This window comes from Ostreococcus tauri (genome assembly GCF_000214015.3).
Source record: "Ostreococcus tauri WGS project CAID00000000 data, contig chromosome 15, whole genome shotgun sequence".
In the NCBI taxonomy this organism is placed as follows: Eukaryota; Viridiplantae; Chlorophyta; class Mamiellophyceae; order Mamiellales; family Bathycoccaceae; genus Ostreococcus; species Ostreococcus tauri.
Window position 1 is genome coordinate 133,498 of NC_014440.2, and position 13,631 is coordinate 147,128.

General features: G+C 62.1%; 10 protein-coding genes across 10 annotated transcripts; 5 read left to right on the forward strand and 5 right to left on the reverse strand.

The window, feature by feature from the left end:
* On the forward strand, positions 1–650 carry OT_ostta15g00730 (unnamed product; the record flags this gene model as incomplete). Its single annotated transcript, XM_022982353.1, has 1 exon — positions 1–650. A coding segment is annotated over one exon (650 nt), but the record flags the coding sequence as incomplete, so codon positions are not given.
* Positions 651–691: 41 nt separating this feature from the next.
* OT_ostta15g00740 (WD40 repeat) lies at positions 692–2,737 on the reverse strand (the record flags this gene model as incomplete). Its single annotated transcript, XM_022982354.1, has 1 exon — positions 692–2,737. The coding sequence occupies one exon, from the start codon at positions 2,735–2,737 to the stop codon at positions 692–694; it is 2,046 nt and encodes a 681-aa protein (XP_022841114.1).
* Positions 2,738–2,940: 203 nt separating this feature from the next.
* On the reverse strand, positions 2,941–3,507 carry OT_ostta15g00750 (Peptidoglycan-binding Lysin subgroup; the record flags this gene model as incomplete). The annotated part of the gene is made up of 1 exon (XM_003083171.1): positions 2,941–3,507. The coding sequence occupies one exon, from the start codon at positions 3,505–3,507 to the stop codon at positions 2,941–2,943; it is 567 nt and encodes a 188-aa protein (XP_003083219.1).
* A 420-nt stretch (positions 3,508–3,927) lies between these two features.
* On the forward strand, positions 3,928–6,705 carry OT_ostta15g00760 (Diphthamide synthesis, eukaryotic DPH1/archaeal DPH2; the record flags this gene model as incomplete). The annotated part of the gene is made up of 2 exons (XM_022982355.1): positions 3,928–4,397; positions 4,500–6,705. 2 exons carry the CDS (start codon positions 3,928–3,930, stop codon positions 6,703–6,705), a joined length of 2,676 nt encoding a protein of 891 aa, XP_022841115.1.
* A 67-nt stretch (positions 6,706–6,772) lies between these two features.
* Positions 6,773–8,151, forward strand: OT_ostta15g00765 (Diphthamide synthesis, DPH1/DPH2; the record flags this gene model as incomplete). Its single annotated transcript, XM_022982356.1, has 2 exons — positions 6,773–6,859; positions 6,961–8,151. 2 exons carry the CDS (start codon positions 6,773–6,775, stop codon positions 8,149–8,151), a joined length of 1,278 nt encoding a protein of 425 aa, XP_022841116.1.
* A 159-nt stretch (positions 8,152–8,310) lies between these two features.
* On the reverse strand, positions 8,311–8,973 carry OT_ostta15g00770 (P-loop containing nucleoside triphosphate hydrolase; the record flags this gene model as incomplete). The annotated part of the gene is made up of 1 exon (XM_003083173.1): positions 8,311–8,973. One exon carries the CDS (start codon positions 8,971–8,973, stop codon positions 8,311–8,313), a length of 663 nt encoding a protein of 220 aa, XP_003083221.1.
* Positions 8,974–9,038: 65 nt separating this feature from the next.
* On the forward strand, positions 9,039–9,263 carry OT_ostta15g00780 (unnamed product; the record flags this gene model as incomplete). Its single annotated transcript, XM_022982357.1, has 1 exon — positions 9,039–9,263. The coding sequence occupies one exon, from the start codon at positions 9,039–9,041 to the stop codon at positions 9,261–9,263; it is 225 nt and encodes a 74-aa protein (XP_022841117.1).
* A 262-nt stretch (positions 9,264–9,525) lies between these two features.
* OT_ostta15g00790 (Pre-mRNA-processing protein PRP40) lies at positions 9,526–11,073 on the forward strand (the record flags this gene model as incomplete). Its single annotated transcript, XM_022982358.1, has 1 exon — positions 9,526–11,073. The coding sequence occupies one exon, from the start codon at positions 9,526–9,528 to the stop codon at positions 11,071–11,073; it is 1,548 nt and encodes a 515-aa protein (XP_022841118.1).
* A 311-nt stretch (positions 11,074–11,384) lies between these two features.
* On the reverse strand, positions 11,385–12,239 carry OT_ostta15g00800 (Nucleotide-binding, alpha-beta plait; the record flags this gene model as incomplete). The annotated part of the gene is made up of 1 exon (XM_022982359.1): positions 11,385–12,239. One exon carries the CDS (start codon positions 12,237–12,239, stop codon positions 11,385–11,387), a length of 855 nt encoding a protein of 284 aa, XP_022841119.1.
* A 236-nt stretch (positions 12,240–12,475) lies between these two features.
* Positions 12,476–13,537, reverse strand: OT_ostta15g00810 (unnamed product; the record flags this gene model as incomplete). The annotated part of the gene is made up of 1 exon (XM_022982361.1): positions 12,476–13,537. The coding sequence occupies one exon, from the start codon at positions 13,535–13,537 to the stop codon at positions 12,476–12,478; it is 1,062 nt and encodes a 353-aa protein (XP_022841120.1).
* Between the last annotated feature and the right edge of the window lie 94 nt (positions 13,538–13,631).

Here is a 13,631-nt window from a genome sequence, read left to right on the forward strand (position 1 = left end):
CACAGCATCAATACGCGCCGCAGCAACCGCCACCAAAGCATCAATATGCGCCGCAGCAACCACCGCAGCAGCATCAATATGCGCCGCAGCAACCGCAGCAGCAGTATCAGTACGTGCCGCAGCAACCGCCACCACAGTATCAATATGCGCCGCAACCGCAGCAGCAGCAGCAATACGTGCCGCAGCAACCGCAGCAGCAGCAGCAATACGCGCCACAGCAGCCGCCCCAACATCCGTCGTACCAGCAACACCAGCAGCCACCGGCGCAGCAGTACGCACCGCCCGCTCCGCAATCGGTGCAACAGTACGCGTCGGTGCGTCATGATGCGCCTACTCCGCAACCTCAGGTCCAGCGACGCGCCGAGGCGGAAGTAGAGTATACGACATCTCCGTCCAACGTCAAGGAACGAGCCGCCGCTTTCGGTCAAGTCACCATCAAGCCAAAATCGGCGTCTCCGGCCGCGAACCCGAGCGTGCAGACGTATTCGAACACCGGTACGTCGACGACGAGCGCGAGCGCACACGCGCTCGCGCAAATCATGCGGCAAGAGCGTCCTGAGCAGAGCAAAAAGGCGGAGACTCCCGAAGAGCTCAAGCGCAAGATTGAAATCTTGCAGCGTCTCGCGCGATCGAGGGGCATTAACTTGTAAGTCTACGTAAGCTATGTATATGTTAACTTGTACTACGTCTATCATTTCTTCCCTTTGCCACCGCGCCTGGGCGGCCCTCCCTTGTTCATCTTGTCCATCTTACCAAGCACGCCGTCCATGCCTCTGCGAGAGCCTCGCGAGTGTCCGGAGAGTTGCTCCTTCCATGCGCCCTCCGCGGCGAGACCTTCGTCTTCACCGTACTCGTCGGCGCTGCGTGCCTTACCCAGGCGTTTCATGGATTGACTCTTGGGTGCGCTTGCGTCGAAGAAGGCCTCGCGATTTCCAGTCACGCGCGCTCTCTTCGTCGTCTCCCTCGCCTTCTCCATCTTGGCGCGTTCCTTCAACGGTAAGTCAGCCTTCGTGACGCGACCGTCCTTGAACGCGTTGGCGTGGAATTCATCCTTTGCGGCGTACATTTTTGGTTCTTTATCCTCTTCGATGTCGTCGTCGTCATCGTCGTCGACCAGTTCGAAGTGGTCTTCAAGCATCTCCTTGCGCGCATTCTTCGACATCTTCGGCGCGTTCGGGTGAAGCATCTTGAAAGTCTCATCGTCCTCATTGATTTCGTACGCCGAATCCTTGAACATGGCCGCGAAACGATCGTCTTCGAGCAAGTTTCCACCCGGAGCCTCGCCGGCGACCTCGTCGCCATCCTCGTCGACCAACTCCTCTGCCCCGTCGCCCGCCTCGGCCTCTGCCCCCAAGCGTGCGGCGAGCACTGCATTGACCTTCGGAGCTTTCTTCTTGATCGTGATTCTGCTTTGTCGCTCCTCTTCGAGCTTTTCCTTGATTTTCTTCTTTTTGAAGTCGTCGTACGAGAACGGTTCGGCGATCGCCTTGGCCTTGCCGTACAGACGGTTGTCCATGAAGAAACCGTGCATGTACGCCCGGAGCATCTTTGTCCCAATCAAGTGCGACAAGTGGAGCTTTTCCAACTCCTCCCTGGTGATGAACCTGTAGTCGTCGTATAGATTCTCCTGGGTCCGTTCTTCCATCTCCTCCGTGAGGTTTTCGAGGAAAGAGCACCACTTGGGCGCGGCGCCGAGGGATGGGGTGAAGAAGACGCTCAACTGCGTGTGGTCCTGCGCCATCATCATCAGCCCCGTCTTGTCCCACAAGCAAAGGTCGTTGATTTCGTATCCGGGTTCGATCGAAGTGTACGGTTCGCCCGTCTTCTCTTCCCAAATCTTCACAATCTTCTTATCGGTGGAGACGAGTCTTCGAACGCCGTCCACGGTGGTGTGATACTTCAAGTCGACGATTGGAAACCCGTTCATGTGATCCTTCACGCGCAACGGCCTAGAGCTTCGCAGGTCGAACAGCCTGACGTAACCGCCTTCGGTGCCGACCGCCATCTGTAATCCGTTCGGATCGAACCGGAGCGCCGTCACGCCGCCCTCATCGTCCCTATCGACGCATCGAATCGCCGCGCACGATTTCCGCGCCCGCAAATCGAAACACTCCACCTCACCGTCCCCACTCCCCGCGGCGAACAAGCCGTGCGTGGGCGATATCCCACACACGTTCAACTCATCGCACTTACTCTCCAACGGCTGCAAAAACCGCCCTTGCTCGAGATTCAACCTCCACACCTCGCTCGAGCTCCCCACCACGCACAAATCCGCCGTGTTCTCCGAGTAACACACGTCCCGCCCTTGCTTGGGCGTTCGCGTGTTGTAGTAATTCCCAAACTTGGCGTGAAACCTGATTGATCTATCGGCACAAATAAACGCCAATTTCGAGTAATCATCGCTCAGGCAACAGAAATCAACAATCTCCGCGTCCATGTGCCGGCACCACTTCATGCTCAATTGCGAGACGTCGTAGCACTTCACCTGCGGCGGGTGCAACCCACTGACGATCAAAAACTGTCCATCCGGCGACGTCTTCACCCTCGAACTCGACGCGGTGAAGCTCAAATCTTGCACCAGCTCGATCCGTCGCTGGTAGTCCTCTCGCTTTCGTAATTTTCTCTTGCTCTTTTCCAGCTTGGCCCACTCCGGGGCGGCGCGCGCGCTGGAGACTTCGTAGACTTTGATCCCGTTCAGCTCGCGGAGCCTGAGCGAGCTCGCGTCCACGGTGGCCATCGCGCGCGCGCGTTCGCACCGGGCCGCGCGACGGGGGCTCGGGCGGCGGGAAATGCGGGACGGGTGAAATCCACCAGCCGCCACCTCGAGCTCGAGCGGCGCGGCGGGACGAATGGGCGGCGACCGCGCGCGCGGCGAGCGACGGACGCGATCGACGCCGTGGACGTGGGACGTGAGAGATGACGCAAATGACAACTCGCGAGCTAATCTTGGGAGATCTCCGGGAGATCGTTCCCCCAGAGCTTGGTTCCGTGGTTTTGGTACCGACGACACGCGGCGAAATACATCGCGTACGCCCCGAGCGCGACGGCGCCGCCTAAAAAGTTCCTCGCCACCGGCGTCCACAAGTACTGCAACGGATTCACGCTATCCGCGGGTAAGATCCCACACCCCTGAAGCATCTCCCGCTCGCGAACGGTGTACTTTCCCGGCGGGAGCAACAGTTTCATCCCGGGTTTCAACGCGCCGAGTTTCGGGTTCAACCGCTCCACGTCCGCCCGCGCGATCTTCCGACTTCCGATGATATCCTCCAGGCTCTCCCCCGCCCGCACCGGGTACACGCGAGGCGCGTTCACGCCTTTGATCCCATCGATGATCTCTCGATCCCGCGCGCTCAGATTCATCGACGGGAGTAAAATCGTCGACCCCGCCTCGGGTTCGCCCCCCCCCGCGAGCGACGTGTTCAATCGTCGCACGTCCGTCGCTTTCATCGATCGCTTCGACGCGATCGACTCCACGGTGTCACCCTTACGGACGGTGTACGGGCGCATCGCCGCGCGCGCGCGCACGCGCGTCCCGCGCGTCGCGCGTCGCGGCGTCGCGCGCGATCGCGTCGTCGTCGTCATCATGATTCCCGTCTCTTCCCACCGCGCGCGCGCGCGATCGACCGCGCGCGCGCGTCCGGGCCGCCGTCGTCGCGCGCGCTCGACGTGCGCGCGCGGGCGTGTGCGCGCGACCGCGACGGGCGACGGAGGGACGATCGACGGCGACGCGATGGAAATCCCGAGTCGGTGTGTAGGGTTTAGGTGTAGGGTTTAGGTGTGTGTCGGTGCACGGTGTCGGTCATCGACCCACGCGCGAGGGTCGATCGGATGATCGAAAGGGACGACGCACCTTTCGAGGACAAAACCACCGGTCGCGCCCACCGACGCCGACGCATTCGCGCGCGTCCGCGCGCGGCATCGCGCGCGATGGCGTCCTCGGCGTCGGCGACGTCGTCCACGTCCTCGGGGTCGGATCGCGAGGCGCGCGCGCGCGCGGCGAAGCGGGCGCGACGAGACGCGGCGGTGTACGGGTCGTTTTTGGATGATTTCAAAACGACGCGAACGGACGGTGACGCTCGCGACGACGACGACGACGACGACGGGCGTCGATCGAGCGGCGTGAGAGGGGTCGGGATGGGTGCGCGGATGACGTTCGTTCGGGAAGTCGGCTCGAAGGGGGGGGCGAGGGCGACGGCGGCGAGAGAGGGCGCGGCGGCGGCGGGACGCGGGACGGATGGCGGCGGCGGGCTCGGATTCGGCGGGTTCGCTCGAGGGAAGACGATGACGGACGCCGAGGCGAAAGACGACGACGAGAGCGATGGAACGAGCGTGAGCGGTGGGGTGGAGGGGGAGAGCGAGAGCGAGGATGATTTGTTGCCGTCGACGTTCGGACAGAGGTGGGAGACGGGACGCGCGACGCGCGACGCGCGCGCGGAGATAAAGGCGTCGATTGGAGGCGTTCGTGGACGACTGACGGTGATGTTTTTGGGAAATCGTAGGTTAGTCGCCGGGGCGGCGGAGCGGGCGAAGACGGCGGCGGAGGCGCGCGCGAAGGCGGCGGCGAAGCGCGAGGCGGATGCAAAGGCGGCTCGGGCGAGGAATACGGAGAGGGGGGACGTGTTCGCGGGGACGAGCGCGCGTCGAGACGGAGGTCAACGTGGGAAGCAAGCCGATGACGTCGGTTCGTTCGAGAAGCACACGAAGGGGATCGGGATGAAGCTGTTAGAGAAGATGGGTTACAAAAAGGGGGAAGGCTTGGGGAAAGGCGCGAGCGGGATCTCGCGCGCGTTGGAGACGCAGCTTCGACCGAAGAACATGGGCATGGGATTTAACAATTTCAAGGAAAACGTCAACGATCCGACGAAAACGGCGCCGAAGGGCGTAGAAGAAGCTGAGAGCGATGAAGAGATGGACCTCGGCGAAACCGCCAGGGCGCGGGACGAGGCCAAGCGCGCGAGAGAACAGTCGATGTGGAAGAAGCGACATAATTTACGCCGCCAAAAGCGCGAATATAAGACCGCAGAGGAAATGTTAGCGGAAGAGGACCAGAAGGCGAACGATTCGTCCGCGACTCGGGGGGCGACGCTCGACATTATAGACATGCGAGGCACGCACGCGCAGGTGGTGAACGCAAAAGAATTGCACAAGGCGCGAGTGCTTCGCTCGGGAGAGGTGGAGATGATGCTCCCTGAGCTGCAGCACAATCTCAAGCTCGTTGTTGATCTCGCGGAGAGCGATATCACCAAGCTCGATGGAAAAATACGAACCGAGAAGGACACGCTCGAGATTTTACGACGGGAAAAGGTTCGATTGTCCAAGCAAGCCGAGGCTCACGATGCACTGGCCAAGCAGACGAGGAGTGCTCTCGAACTTGTCCAAAGATGCGACGAACTCGAGAAGGCGTGTAAATCGGGCGAGGACTTTGACGCTCTCACGAAGGCGTGGACAGAGGTCGTCAAGAAATTCCCAAAGGAGTACCACGGGCACAGGCTGCATCGTCTCGCTCTCGCTCACGCGGCACCGTGGGTACGATCCATGTACGCCTCGTGGGATCCTGCGACGGAGCCAACTCGTGGCTTGAACGAATTAAAGCCATGGCGAGCCTTGCTCGCTCCAGATCTGGTCCCGGATGAGTACAGAGGCGTGTTCGAGGACGACTCGTACGAGAATTTGCTTCGAGAGCCAATGCTCTCGAGGCTTCGTCCGTTCATATCTTCAAATTGGGATCCAACGAAAGCTTCGGAAGTGCTTGACTTCATAGAAGCTTGGTCCTCCACCATGCCCAAGGCGCTCATTCGCGAGATCACGCATTCGCTGGTGTTACCCAGACTCCTGCGTCGCGTCGCTGAATGGGAGCCAACAAAGGAGCGCATTGCACTTCATTCATGGTTCCTCCCATGGTTGCCCCACTTGCACAAGAATCTCAAGGATGTTTATCCTACGATTCGACAAAAGTTCAGCGTGGCACTCACGGATTGGGATGCGAGCGACGAGAGCGCGTTGACTCTCTTGAAGCCATGGCGGCGAGTGTTTGAAGCGAAGGATTGGTCGTCACTCATGCGACGCTGCATCACGCCAAAGCTCGAAGACAAGTTGGCCGTGCTTCAGATCAATCCATCGAACCAATCTCTCGATCCGCTCACGTGCGTGCTGAAGTGGGAAAGCGTGCTCGGCTCGAGCGCATTCATGACGCTGCTCGAGCAGCACTTCTTTCCGAAATGGCACGCGGCGCTTCACAAGTGGCTCACCGCGGGCGGTGCGAATTTGGACGAAGTCGCGCAGTGGTACATTGGGTGGAAATCCAGCTTTTCGGAGGAGCTTCTCTCCCACGAGCGCGTACGCGTGCAGCTGAACGTCGCGCTCAACATGATGAACCAAGCCGCCGCGGGCGAGGGCGTGGTCAAGCCGAGCGTCGCCGCGCCGCAACCCGCGGCGGAGAAGCGTGCGCCGCCGCGACCCTCCGAGGAAGAAACCGCCACTCTCAAGGAAATGATCGAAGAATTCGCCAACGCGCACGATCTCGAGTTCATTCCAAACGTCTCGGGCCGTCGGCACGACGGTCTCACCGTGTACTCATTCGGCGGCGTGAGCGTCGTCGTCGACGCCGCTCGCGAGTCCATCCGCGCCTCCGTAGACGGTGCGTGGATCCCCATTAGCTTAGACCAACTCTTAGAGCGCGCGAGATCGCTCGCGTCGCGACCGTAGAGCTTCGCCGTGTCGCTCACGCATCGACGTTCGCTCCGTCTCCGCGCCGCACTCGCCGTCTCTCCCCATGGACCGCCCGTCCGAGTCCGCGTCCGCGCTCGACGCGCGCGCCGCCTCGACCGCGTCCTCCGTTCGCCGTTTCGTGCGCAATCAGGTGCGCCGTCGCCCCTCGATCGAACCGAGCGACCGGGACGCGCCGTTCGCGCCGCAGGAATTTCTCTCAAACGCCCGACTGACGACACGCACCTCTCGCAGATCCCCGATGAGATCGCGAACGACCCGGCGTTGACGTCCGCGATGCGCGTGTTACCGGAGAACTACGATTTCGAGGTGAAGAAGACGGTGTGGCGCTTGCGGCGGGCGAACGCGCGGACGGTGGCGCTGCAGTTCCCGGAGGGTCTGTTGCTGTACGCGACGACGCTGGCGGACATCTTTCAGACGTTTGCGAACGTGAAAGACGTGGTGATATTGGGTGATGTGACCTACGGTGCGTGCTGCGTGGACGATTACACGGCTGAGAGCCTGGGGTGCGATTTTTTGGTGCACTACGGACACTCGTGTTTGGTCCCGGTGGACGTGACGCGAATGAAATGTTTATACGTCTTCGTCGATATTTCGTTCGACGTCGGCCACCTGTGCGCGTGCGTGGAGAAGAATTTCAAACACGGGTCCAAGTTGATATTGGCGGGGACGATTCAGTTCGCGAGCGCAATTCAGGAGACGAGGACGGCGCTGGTGGAGAAGTATCCGTCGCTCGCCGTACCGCAGGCCAAGCCTTTGTCCCCGGGAGAAGTCTTGGGATGTACGGCGCCCGTGATCGAGGACGCGAAGGATAGGGACGCGATCGTGTTCGTCGCCGACGGGCGATTCCATCTCGAGGCGATCATGATTGCCAATCCTACCATTCCCGCGTACAGATACGACCCGTATCAACGCGTGTTGACTCGCGAAGAGTACGCGCACAAGGAGATGCGTCAGGTCCGCCGAAGCATGGTTGAGCGCGCCAAGAGCGCGAGATCGTTCGGCATCGTCCTCGGAACGCTCGGTAGGCAAGGAAATCCAGCCATTTTGGAGCACTTGATGTCGCTCATGCGCGTCAAGGGTCGCGAGTATGTCGTCTTCTTGATCAGCGAGATGAATCCGGCGAAGATGGCGTCCATTAAGGGCGTGGACGCGTTCGTTCAGATCGCTTGCCCGCGTCTATCGATCGATTGGGGGGAAGAATTCGACCGCCCGGTCCTGACGCCGTACGAGGCGGAGGTGACGCTCGACAACGTCGAGCCGTGGTGGCTGCTTCCGGGAGTCGCTCCCGGGGAGGAAAACACCCCGTACCCGATGGACTACTACGCCAGAGATGGTGGTCCATGGAGCAGTAGCTATCACAAACAAACCGGTAAGGGCGGGAAGCCGAAGCGCGCGGCCGTGCACATCGAGACCACGGCGTGAGAAATACGCTGAACAGAAACTCCCTAGCACATAGTATCCTAGCCCGCGACAAAGATCGCGCACTCGAATCACACATCATTGTTACAACAAACATAGCACATCGTACACAGCGCATACACCGATCGATCGAACGATGGACGCTCGCGAACCCGTATCGTCCTAGTCGCCTCCGCTCTTTGTCGAGTACCTCACCGTCTCCCCATCGCTCGCCGCGACGAGATCGTACGTCTCATCGCCCACATCGTGTATCTGCATCACCTCGCCGAACCACTTCGCGTAGACGTACCGCATGGGCGCCCCTCCGGTGTCGTCGTCCACCCGCTCGCTCACCACAACCTCCAGCGTCTCCCCAGTCGTCTCATCCCTCGCGCACTCGTGTAACGCCGCCAGCGTTCGCGCGTACGCGATCTCCCTCCGTACCCTATCGCTCCCGCCGCCCACGATCTTCCCGAGATCGTCCACGGCGTACATGCTCGGTCGCTCGCTCGCCGCGGCGCAGTGCCGGAAACACGCGAGCGCCCGGACGTCTTCGTCGCTCTCGACGTACCGCATCCCCACCCGCTCCAGCGCGTCCGCCGGCGCGCCATCGAGCTCCCTCGCGCTCAGACTCACGCGCGCGCGATCGCAATCACTCCTCCGAGCGATGAACAGCGCCCGTTTCGTTGGATTCTCCACGCAAAACCGAAGACACGCTCGGAGCAACAGCGTGGTTTTCCCACTCCTCGACGGCCCCACGAGCACGGTCCGCGCGCTTCCCGACCCCACCCGGTCGCCCCCTCGCGGTTCTTCGTCGAGCGGGCGCGCCAGCGCGTCGGGGCGCATCGGGGCGTCGCTCGAGCGTCGCGTTGTGGCCGTTCCATCACGTCATCGGCACACGACACCGCGCCATGTCTCGCTCGGTTCGCTCGCGCGTCGTCATCGACGGCGTCGAGACGGTGGACGAGATCGTCGTCCAGCCATCCGACGGTCCGGAGGGCGTCGAGCGGGCGCTGGTGGAGAGTAAATCGCGCGCGATGGCGACCATCGCCGCGGCGATGGGGAACGACGATGCGAAGGATCGCGATGACGACGACGCGCGGGACGACGAGGACGACGCCGAGGGCTCGGACTAGCGCGCGCGGGATCGCGTCCATCGCTCGAGCGCGTCGAGGCGACGTCGGACGTCGTCGGGGCGCGGGGAGGGGTCGAGTTGTAATCTACATGGAAACCTGTACGTGAAAGTCCACGCCACTCATCGCCTCGCGCGCACCCGCGCGCGCGCGCCGCGGGTGGATGTCCGGCGTTGGACGCGGACGCGCGTCCACGCTGCCGCACTGGATGACGTCGGGCGTCGATGGGGGCGCGAGCGGCGCGGGAGCGACGGAAAATGCGTCGATGTCGAAGAATCCATCGCATCCGTCGTCGACGACGCGTCCGACGTCGACGTCGTGGGAGACGCACCGCGCGCCGGACGGACGGACGTATTACTACGACCCCGTGACGAAGCGATCGACGTACGAGAAGCCGGAGGAGATGATGAGCGTGATGGAGCGCGCGGAGGCGTCGACGCGGTGGCGGCGGTTCGAAACGCCCGCGGAGAGCGATGGAAAGCCGGGAAGGGAGTACTGGGCGCACCAAGGGACGGGAGAGACCACGTGGGAGGTTCCGAGGGCGATCGTGGAGGTGAGAGAGGCGGTGCGAAGGGCGGAACAGAAGAAGGCGAGCGGAGGCGGCGAGCGCGGGGCGAAGAGCGAACCGGGACGGACGGACGAGGAATCGTTGACGATCGTGCGACCGACGTACGCGTCGGTGGAGGAGGCGAAGGAGGCTTTCAAGAAGATGCTCGCCGATCACGGCGTTCGTGGGTCGACGAAGTGGGAGGAGGTGGTGAATCGCTGCAAGGCGGATGCGCGTTTCGGTGCGCTCGGATCGACGGGCGAGAAGAAGCAGTGTCTGAACGAGTATCAGCAGGCGCGAGCGAAGATGGAGCGCGAGGCGCGCAGAATAGCGGAGAAGAAGGCGCGAGAGGCGCTTCGAACGCTTTTGGAGGAGCGGAGGGAGCGTTTGGGGTTGACATCGAGCTCGAGGCTGACGAGAGACGGGCCGATTGAGGAGGCGCTTCGGGACGATCCGAGGTGGCGAGCGATCACAGACGCACGCGAGCGGGCGGACATATTCGAGGATTTTACCCGCGATTTACGTATTCGAGAGCAGCGTGAGCGCGAGCGGAGCAAGACGAACCGCGCGCAGTCGTTCAAGGAGTGCTTGTTGGAGGCCGGCGCGACGGCGGAGTCGCTGTGGCGAAAAATTCGAGGCGTCGTCCAGCACGACGAGCGATACACATCGTGCGAGCCGGTCGAACGCCTGGAGGTGTTCGAGAAGCTACTTCGTGAGTTACAAGTCAAAGAGGAGGCAAAGGTCGAGGCTGAGCGCGCGGCCACGGCGAGGTCGGAGCGCAAGCGAAGGGAGGCTTTCGTCGAGCTCCTGAATGAGGCGAAATCCGACGGAGTCATCGAGCCCAGGATGCCTTGGAAATCCTTCGTCCCTCGCATCGAAAACGACCAGAGGTACACGAACGCGTGCGAAAACATCGACGGCAGTCGTCCACGGGAGCTCTACGAGGATGTCATCGATGAGATCGAGGACGAGATCGATCAAAAGCTCGACGATTTCGAGGACTTGCTCCGGGAAGGGTACAAGGCGCGCGAGCTCTTTGGCAACACCACGTGGGAGAAGGCTGAAAAACTGTACAGGCACGACAAAGCGTGGAAAGAGGCGCCCAAGGAAGAGGCGAAGAAGCTCTTCGTGAAGTTCATCGCCAAGGTGTTTCGTCGTGAACAAGAGAAGGAGCGGCTACGCAGGGAGGAGCGCGACGGCCGCAACGAGCGAGACGAGAGGTCTTTGAAAAAATCGCGCCGCGATCGAAGTCGTAGTAGGTATTAACCGTCGAAGGGGAAGAACGATGTTATTGTTAATTCAGTGATACGTAGAATTCAAAAGCTCGTGAAGCACTAGCCCGTGAAACAGACGATTCGCTGACATAATTGGCGGTGACCCATCCGCGCCATCGCGAGCGGAGCGCGTCTCTCGACGCGCTCGCCCCTCGCGTTTGCTGCTTTTTGCTCACTCTCCTCTCAAGTCATCTTCCTCCCCTTAATCTCCATAACACGCTGCCCATATCTGGCCGTACGTAATTTTCTTCTTGCTCTGTGTATTATGTCTTTCCAAAAAACTTGACGTTATTCGTGCGACGCTTAGTCGTAGCGGTCGAGCTTGATTTGCATCGGTCGGTGCTCGAGCTCGACGCCGTTGAAGCCTTGGATCGCCGCTTGCGCTTGTTCGCGAGTCTCGAACAAAACCGTACCCCAGCCCTTGGATCGACCGGTGTCGGCGTGGCACACCGCGACGGCGTTGACGACGTTGCCGACTTGCTGGAACACTTGTCGGAGATCTTCGCTCGTGGTCGTCCACGGCAGGTTGCGAACGACGATTTGCAAACCGCTCGAGTTCTCCGGTCGCGTCTCAACGCGAGCGCTCTTTTGTCCCGCGCCCGGTCGCTCGACGCGAACGATGATGGATCGACCTTGAATCTCAGAGTTGTGCATTTGCTCGATCGCGTTTTGCGCCTCCTCCGGCGTGGCGAAATCAACGAGCGCCCAACCCTTCGATCGGCCACCGCTTTGTCTCGCGACCTCGCACTGAAGAACGTTCAAGCCAAAAGTCGCCGCGTGTCCCGTCAACGTCTCCTCGGACGTTTCCCACGCCAAGTTTCCAAAGTAGCATCGGCAGCCGTCGCCCCCAGCCGGGGCGTCGCCCAGCGTCGACGCGGACATCTTCTTCGATCCACCCGCGCTCTTCGTCGGCGCCTTATCCTCGCGCACGGTGATCGTTCGATCACCCATGGGGACGCCGTCCACCTTGCTCACCGCGTCACGCGCCTCGCGTTCGCTCGCGAACTCGACGAGACCGTACCCTCGCGATCGGCCTTGGCGTCCCGTCGGGATCTCCACTCGGGTGACGCCGTCGCACTCCGCGAACAGGGCGCGGAGCTCGTCGTCGGTGGTGCTCCAGGGGATGTTCCCGACGTATAATCTGTGCGCGCCGTCCATGCCGTGCGTCGTCGTGTGCCGCGCGCGCGATCGCGGGGACGGCGCCGCCGCGATCGATCGCGCCGCCGCAGACCGAGGCGTGTGGGCGAACAGTGTGCGTGCGATCGCACCGCGTCCGTGTGTGGGCGAACAGTGTGCGAGAGATGGTCACGGCGGGACGGCGACGCGACGGCGCGCGCGGCGCGCGAAGACGCGAGCGCGACGGCGATGGGGGCGCGCGGAGGTATTTTTTGAGTTCACTCGCGGTTTCGCTTCGGCGCCGTCGCGTCGGTCGGGACCCACATCGTGGCCTCGGCGCCGACGCGGCCGCGCCAGCGCGCGTCGATATCCGCCAGGTAGGCGACGTAGTAGCCGTGAATGAGCTCCTGTACGTACGGAAAGAGCGCGAGATGGTGCGAGATCCTTGGACGGCGATCCATGGGACGATATATATCGGGCTCCGTCGGCGGGTGAAAGCGGTCGCGACGCTCGTCGCCTTTCCGCCTCGCGTGGTCGCGAGCCAACGCGTCCAGGCCGACGAGCTTGGCGAAAGCCTTCGCGACGGCGAAGGATGGACAAAACACCGCATCCGTCCTATCCTCTCTGCGCAGCACGTTTATATACAGTTTTTGTCCCTTTGCGCCGACGATGCAAAGCTTCGCGCGGACGAAATCCAACTCAAAGGCGCTCCTGAGGCTCCCCGTGAAGCCGCACTCGTCGATGAGCTTCATGATTCGACCGCGCGTCTCCTCCGGGACGTCCGGTAGCTCCCCGGTGAAATCTTTGGAGGATCGCACCTCGTGCTTGGCCGTGGCGATGAACCGCGCGACTGTTAAATACGCGTCCTTTTCAACCTCGGCGCGCTTCGCGTCGGCGACGAGGTGCACGAAACCCAACGCCTTCTTCGCGTTCGTCTCCCCGATGCTCAGCGCCGTGCGGAACCTCCGGTACTTCGAGGCAGATTTCAGCTTCGCGCACGCCTGCTGGTATTTCCTCAGCTCCGCCTCGGTGAAGTTCGCCGCGAGCGTCGGGAGCCCCTCGGGAACGCTCGCCGCGGACGCCGCGGACGCGTCGCCCGCTTCGACATCCCGCACCCGGCTCTCGTACTCGTACAGATCGCGCAACGACGTCGGCGCCCGTTCGAGCGTCGACAGTTCCTCCCGCGTGACGTAAATGACCCGCATCCGCGCCCTCCGTCTCGTCCGCGGCGCGACGGTGGACCAACCGCCCCGGAAGACGTACACCGCGACGTCCATCGGCCCCGAGCGGTGCGCGCGCCACTCTCGGTGATCCCGGGTCGTGCACTTCGTGCGCGCCATCCTCGCGCGACGCCGCGTCGCGCGCGCGACGCCGCGACGCGGCGTCGGCGTCGACTGCGATGCGCACAGATATTTTCGAGCGCGTCGAACACAC